Source organism: Anguilla rostrata, chromosome 12, assembly GCF_018555375.3.
Source record: "Anguilla rostrata isolate EN2019 chromosome 12, ASM1855537v3, whole genome shotgun sequence".
Lineage (NCBI taxonomy): Eukaryota > Metazoa > Chordata > Actinopteri > Anguilliformes > Anguillidae > Anguilla > Anguilla rostrata.
In genome coordinates this window covers 1363975-1371906 of record NC_057944.1, presented here as the reverse complement: position 1 = coordinate 1371906, position 7932 = coordinate 1363975, and the positions used below count along the sequence as shown (strand labels likewise).

At 39.9% G+C, this 7932-nt stretch overlaps 2 protein-coding genes across 47 annotated transcripts in view; one reads left to right on the top strand and one right to left on the bottom strand.

Annotated features, from left to right (window-relative positions):
- Positions 1–7932, bottom strand: part of LOC135235493 (NACHT, LRR and PYD domains-containing protein 12-like) — a 419768-nt gene that overhangs the window by 110695 nt on the left and 301141 nt on the right. For 22 of the 42 annotated variants that reach the window (XM_064300950.1, XM_064300949.1, XM_064300960.1 and 19 more), the window contains 4 exons: positions 4658–4803; positions 4393–4503; positions 3612–3722; positions 2517–2627 (listed from right to left, as the gene is read on the bottom strand). The exons of 2 other annotated variants lie outside the window; for them this stretch is intronic. In XM_064300950.1, the coding sequence (XP_064157020.1) occupies positions 2517–2627; positions 3612–3722; positions 4393–4503; positions 4658–4803 (479 nt within the window). Of the gene's footprint in view, positions 1–1849; positions 1920–2516; positions 2628–3611; positions 3723–4392; positions 4504–4657; positions 4804–6029; positions 6114–7932 lie in introns of all 42 variants that reach the window. 18 more of the 42 variants (XM_064300952.1, XM_064300963.1, XM_064300987.1 and 15 more) reach the window with 13 other exon arrangements.
- Positions 1–7932, top strand: part of LOC135235498 (cytochrome P450 2M1-like) — a 340188-nt gene that overhangs the window by 126488 nt on the left and 205768 nt on the right. The window lies entirely within an intron of this gene.

Genomic DNA, 7932 nt, shown 5'->3' with positions numbered 1-7932 from the left:
AAAGGCTTTATTTTTAGGCAATATAAACACCTCTGAGTGCAGTAACAAGGTTAAAGGATTAGGTTTCTAGCCTATGAGGAACAAATAAATGACCAGTGCTAAGCCGGGTGCATAGCCTAGGCTCCTAAGTTCCAGCCTGAAAGCAGAGTCTGATAAGTGCTGATACTAAACCCGGGTGCCTGGGTCCCACGGCGGTACACGTCTCAACCCCTCTGAGAGTGCAGCTGAGACTGTCCGGTATCTGTCCGGAGGGAACCACACCTTTAAGTCTCAGAGATGGAGGCCGGTACTAGTGGTCACTGGACCTCTGAGTACCGAGCCCGATGTAACGTTGCAACCTCTGGGTGCCACGGCAGATACAAGTCTCCACCCCTCTGATAGTGCAGCCCCAGGCTACAACAAGAATCTGGAATCTGCCCCATGTGGAACCCATGTTAAAACCTCTAAGACTGGTGCAAAGTGTCATAGCACACAACTTCTGAATTTCTGAGGTGCTGGAACTGAGTCCTCGGGCCTAAACCACCTGTCCCAGTAACTCGGGTTAGAATACAGTATAATTACAATCCTTTGGCATTAGAGTCTGAAAGAAAGTAACTGAATGAGTTCAAGTTCCCAGGCACAAGGATACTGCCGAGCACTGAGGTGTATGTACTGTGTAAATCTAACAACGATAACAAATTGTCCTCTCATAACCCTGCCTCACCAGTAGATATAAAATTTCCTTATAGCTACCTTGCTAACGACTCATCGGATGCACACGCAAAATGACGTGTATAGAAGTGCACTTGTTTAAAACCACAAAATTCTGCTTATATAACTCCTTTGCTAGTGGCTCACTGGGTAGCGTGGCTGCCTGCAGCACTTTTGGATGTGTGCAGGCAGCATCAAGCTCCCCTCTGACTCATGAAAACCTCTCGGTCATTACACTGCCTTGCTGGATAAGTAAAAGTAAAACATTAAACTATTGTTTTTGCACCTGTATAATCTTGCCGGGAAAGACACTCATATTCCTGCATTTACACAACTACAAATAAAATATACCCACACTTCACACAGTTCCGTGTTTGGAATTTTTGGCATCACAAGGAGGAAAATGACGAAACTATAAAATCGAATCATTAACTATTTATAATAATATAGAGCCCTTTATAGTACTTCAGTGTCCTTAATGCAAGGCATTTGCCAATATTCAAAGCTCTACTAAAGTGTGCGCTAAGCTTCCACTCGTGCGCTACGTGAAAACGCAAAGTGAAAGTAAGTCAGTACGCAGTAGAATAGCTAAGCTGTAGTTTCAGCTAGAAGAATGGCATAAGCTACGTTCGAAAGCTACAGTATGTAAACAAGCTTGAAGAACTCAACACTGTATGATTACTGTAACTTATATGAGGCTTCCAAACAGGGGAAAAAGTCACGATGGGTAGATCTTAGAGAGGGTAGCAATAGTTTACTTTTAGGTCATTTACTTGGCACTGGAATGTCTAATTGCAATCTTTTTTAAAAAAAGTATGTTTTTCTTTATTTTTTTAGAAAAACCAGACTTTCTGCTTTTGACATTCTATTTACATACATAGCTGAAAATCTGATATAGTACATAAAAGCTGAAGTAAATCTGTCTCTTAGCTATTTTTTTTAAAAGACCTCTACAATAAAGAAGATACCCTAATTGGCTTAACACAGGAAATGTATGGTAACATGAAATGTGTGCTGTTGTCCTTAACTTAGGTGTATGTAAACGTTTGGCCTCAACCATGTATTCCATATGATACATGCATTATATATTCAAATGAAACTTACAAATAAAAAATAAAACACAAATTAATTAAAAACAATTGAAAAAAACAGAACTCACCTGTCTTGTGAAAGATAATTTCTCTGAACTTGTCTCTTCAAAAGAGCAAGACTGGAGAGACTGCGGTATCCTGCAAACAAAACAGCTTCCAGTTAAACTCATCCTCTTACTGCAGCTCTAACTCACAGCACAAGAAGACAGAGCGTCCAGTTAAACTCATCCTCAAACTGCAGCTCTAACTCACAGCACATGGAGACAGAGGTTCCAGTTAAACTCATCCTCTTACTGCAGCTCTAACTCACAGGACAAGGAGACAGAACTTCCAGTTAAACTCATCCTATTACTGCAGCTCTAACTCACAGCATACTGGAAAAGAGCTTCCAGGTAAACTCATCCTCTTACTGCAGCTCTAACTCACAGCACAAGAAGACAGAGCTTCCAGTTAAACTCATCCTCTTACTGCAGCTCTAACTCACAGAACATGGAGACTGAACTTCCAGTTAAACTCATCCTCTTACTGCAGCTCTAACTCACAGGACAAATGAATATGACAAAATACACCTCACCTACACCTGAATGTGATATAAATCACAAACCTACAGCTATATGTGCAATAATAACCCCCACCTAGATCTGAAAGTCTTAATACACCCACCGACAACAGAAAGGTGCCAGTAACATTGGAGTATAATTAAACAGTACTGTCAATTTGACCCTCTTTAATTACCTTTGATCACCTGTGACCTCTCCTCTGAACTTGATTTGACGATCCATTGAACAATCACTCTTCATAGACAGACAGCTGGGTACAGGTGACCCTGCTCTTTCTACCTGGAGCCTGTGAACAAAACATGGAGACACAACATCCAGTTAAACTCATCCTCTTACTGCAGCTCTAACTCACAGCACAAGACAGAGCTTCCAGTTAAACTCACCCTCTGACTGCACCTCTAACTCACAGCACATGGAGACAGAGCTTCCAGTTAAACTCATCCTCTTACTGCAGCTCAAACTCACAGCACAAGAAGACAGAGCTTCCAGTTAAACTCATCCTCTAAATGCAGATTAAATTTGAGCCCTTGCTCCCAAACACGCCAGAAATAAAACCCGAAAGCATAATTATAACGTTTAAATAAAAGCTGGTTTATTGTGTGTATGTGTGTGTGATATTCCACTGTGTATGGTCTAGAGCAGTGGTGTCAAACTCGTGCCATGGAGGGCCGTGTGTATGCAGGTTTTCATTCCAGCCTCAGATCTTGATTATATAATTAGTTAAATTATTTGCTGAATTAGGGATGCAGGTTTGTGCACAATGGTGACCCGACGTCTATGGTGACCCGCATTGTCTAAATAAATTTTCTTATATTCTGTGCTTCAATGCAGTTAAACGCACATGGCTGAATGAGTAATTGGACTCAATTAAGGCAGCATTAATTGGTTGGAATGAAAACCTGCATACACACGGCCCTCCATGGCACGAGTTTGACACCACTGGTCTAGAGTAATATTTGGCATAGATGCACTAAATTATAAATGTAAAAGACAACCCTGTTACTGCAGCTCTAACTCTCAGCACACTGGAAAAGAGCTTCCAGGTAAACTCATCCTCTTACTGCAGCTCTAACTCGCAGCACAAATTAATATTACAAAATACACCTCACCTACACCTGAATGTGATAAAAATCACAAACCTACAGCTATTTGTGCAATAATAACTCCCACCTAGTTCTGAAAGTCTTAATATAGCCAACGACAACAGGACGGTGTCAGTAACATTGAAGTATAACTAAACAGTACTGTCAATTTGAACCTCTTTAATTACCTTTGATCACCTGTGACCTCTCCTCTGAATTCGAATGGACGGTCCATTGAACGATCACTCTTCATAGACAGACAGCTGGGTACAGGTGACCCTGCTCTTTCTACCTGGACCCTGTGAACAAAACATGGAGACACAACATCCAGTTAAACTCATCCTCTTACTGCAGCTCAAACTCACAGGACATGGAGACAGAGCTTCCAGTTAAACTCATCCTCTTACTGCAGCTCTAACTCACAGCACATGGAGACAGAGCTTCCAGTTAAACTCATCCTCCAAGTGCAGATTAAAATCGAGCCATTGCTCCCAAACACACCAGAAATAAAACCTGAAAGCATTTTTAAAACGTTTAAATAGAAGCTGATATATTGTGTTTGTGTGATATTCCACTGTGGATGGTCAAGAGTAATATTTGGCATAGGTGCAATAAGTTATAAATGTATAAGACAATCCTGTTACTGCAGCTCTAACTCACAGCACATGGAGACAGAGCTTCCAGTTAAACTCATCCTCTTACTGCAGCTCTAACTCACAGCACATGGAGACAGAGCTTCCAGTTAAACTCATCCTCTTACTGCAGCTCTAACTCACAGCACAAATGAATATGACAAAATACACCTCACCTACACCTGAATGTGATATAAATCACAAACCTACAGCTATATGTGCAATAATAACCCCCACCTAGATCTGAAAGTCTTAATACACCCACCGACAACAGAAAGGTGCCAGTAACATTGAAGTATAATTAAACAGTACTGTCAGTTTGAACCTCTTTAATTACCTTTGATCACCTGTGACCTCTCCCCTGAATGCGATTGGATGACCCATTGAATGATCACTCTTCATAGACTTACAGGTGGGTACAGGTGACCCTGCTGTTTCTACTTGGACCCTGTGAACAAAACATGGAGACACAACATCCAGTTAAACTCATCCTCTTACTGCAGCTCTAACTCACAGCACAAGACAGAGCTTCCAGATAAACTCATCTTCTTTGTGCTGCTCTAACTCTCAGCACATTAAATATCTGGTTCATGCACTTGTACCTCTTCCTCTTAGTGCTGAGGGTTCCTCCTTTGGTGTCTGGCTCCTCTGAGAGACTCATTTTATAAACAGCGCCCCCTATCTCAGGAGACTGGAACACATCTGACCAGTTTAGACCACATGTGGGTTCTATCCCAAACCAGCCAAGCTGTAAACACACAAAATGAGAACACACTGAACACACAGAGACACGCATATACAACACGCCGCGGTGTTGACAGTAAGCAATCCAGAACTGAAATGGGCCCTAAACATGTTCTAAACAGCCACCTCAAATGTTTTTGCACCATTGATAATGAACGATTGTATTGCATAAATGTCACTATATATTGATTGTCCAACTTCCTAAATATTTTTTATTAACGATTCAATGGAATCAACCAAAATTTTTCAGATACAGTTATTTCCAGAAACTAAGTGTCACAATTATTAACACCCCTGGGTTCACTGAAATAGTTATTTATTTTTTTTATTACTACTTTACATGTTTTACTTGTTTTATTATTACTACTATATTATGTATACTACAGTATGTATACTATGTAGACTATGTAAACTTGGCTTTTTCTGCTTCTTTTGTACTCACTCTCTGCTGCTGTAACACCCGAATCGCCCCCTGGGGATTAATAAAGTCTTATCTCATCTTTTCTTATCTTATCAGCAGTTTGTTCACCCTCCCCTTGCAAGGATAATGACACTGAGTCTTTTTATATAATGTCTAATAAGGACTGGAGAACACATTGGGAGAGATCTTAGACCCTTCCTCCATCCACTTCTTTAATACCTCTGGGTCTCTGCTTCAGAACTGTCCTGTTCAATTAAAACTGCAGGTTTCCAATATAGTTCAAGTCTGGAGACTGTAGCCATTGCAAAATGTGGCTTAAGTGGTTAATTAATGATTTATTTGTGAATAGTAATGTGTGATTGAGGTCACTGTTTTGCTGGAAGATCCACTAGCGACTTTCAGTCTGCTGGCAGAGGCAACCAGTTTTTTTGGCTAAAATGTCCTGGTACCTGGGTAGAGTTCATGATGCTATTGTCCTTAACAAGGGCAACGGGACCAGTGGGAGCAGAACAGCCCCATAACATTAAAGATCCCCCACTGTATTTAACAGCAGGTATGTGGCTTGTTTCTGTACACACCTCCATAAATCAACACCAAACCCATATCCTTTGTATTATATACCGGCCACTTTATTAGGTATACCTGCTTGTTAATGCAAATACCCTACTCCACCAAACAGCAAATCATGTGACTGCAACTCAATATATAAAGTATGCAGACATAGTGAAGATGTTCAGTTTTTTGTTTGAGCAAATATTGTAATGGACAAGATGTGTGATCTAAGCGACTTTGACTGTGGCATGACTGACTGTGCCAGATGGATGGTGCCAGACGTAGTGGTTTCAGCATCACAGAAACAGCTGCCCTCCTGGGATTTTCATGCAGCACAGTCTCTAGAGTTTACAGAGAATGGTGTGATAGACAAAAAACAACTTGTTAATGAGAGATCAAAGGAGAATGGGCAGACAAGTTCAAGCTAACAGAAAGGCCACAAATGAAATAACAGCTATGCTTGGCCAAAGAGCTCTAATGTCATCACTCTGGAGCACAGTAGACAATTTAGATTCTTGAAACTGTCGATTACTCCCAGTAAAACCATTTTTCCTGAAACCATTCCAAATAGCCTTTTGGCATGGAGGTAGCATCTAATTTTGGAGCATCTAAATGTAGCAATTAATAGAAACTTGGTGACGCCCCGATGCAGCCAAGTTCTGTAATTCTCCAACTGTGGCCACTGGATTGTTCTTTGCTCCCTGAACCACCTACCTCACTGAGCATGGGCCTGAGATACACTAGCGCCCTCTACTGGACAGGTTTAACTCTACTCCAGGGGTTTTAAATTGATTAATATTTGGTCTCACAGTAGTAAATCGTATGTTTCTTTGTTTCATTTTTGACCATTTCCTTATTTTTGAAGGTCAACAAACATTTTCTCTTCATTTGTGAGTTTGTTGCTTTTGATGAAAAATGGATTTCATAAACAGGTTGCCTCAGTTTTAAACTCCAGTGAAGCAGCATGCAATGGAAGAGCATGACAGTTCCTTTGGCCTGAGATCAGCATAATGTCTTTTATACATGCTGGTGTAGATCAGCTTCATCTCATATCTACATGCTGGTGTAAAGTTCACTCTGTTAGATTTTATTTTTAACAATCTTTAAAGGTGCCAATAATTGTGACCCCTATAAAGTCAGTATCTGAGATGCATGTATTTTGCTTGTAGGCGTATACGATATGCTAGCAATAATTTATAGCCGACTGATTATCCCTGTTATTGCGTTTCATGTAAAATTTTAAAGCATTTGGCAACGTTAACTACCCGTGCTTCCAGTCAGTGTTTCGACCGCACATTTGGAGAAACAACCCCCCTTACATACATTTAACAAACACGAACATGCTCGTGAGAAATCTTCTTGGAAAACATCCAAAAACGACCCAAATCAATAATTCATGAAAGTAAATCATTATTTATTCTTAAATAAGCCCAATTTATCTCATAAAAGTAATTTTATCATGTATTCTCCGTTTTTAAGTAGTTGTAATTCGAGTCGAAATCGCTGCAGTACAATTTATGTTGTATTTCAATTTCAACTTCAATCCAACTCAGGCAAAACGTAAATTCGGTCTGACGTGTGGCTTTAAAATCAGACGCTTTCGTCATTTTAAGTAGACCTACATGCACAGCTACATGCTTCCATCTTGTGGTTCACACAAGAAATTCTTAATGCAACTATAACCTCAGTTTACTATTAAAGTAGTTGCTGAATTTATTATCATGAAACTTGTACGAATTCAATAGGACAGAATTAATTTGATAAGGACATGGCCACTAGGTCTTTGTGAATTGAAACTAGACAGAGTTGGATAGCAAATAAATATCCTTTAAGCATCTTTTTAGCATGCTCTTTTATAGCCTACGGAAGCTAATGTCTCGTTTCAAATAATAGAAGACCAACTATGAAAGCTCCATACGTGAATTAACTACTTTAACATGGCAGACATCAAGTTAATTTGTCTTAATCCAAACTGTGTGAATACAGAGCAAAAATAACATTTTGACTTCTCAATCCGCACAGTTAAAATGTTCGGTCTGTTTTTGTTACAGTAGGCCTAGCAGGTCTCATAATGTAGCTGACGACAGACCTGTGACATCCGTCATATCCAAATAGGTAAAATGATCATAAAATACCAAATAAATGCTAAAATAAACGTTA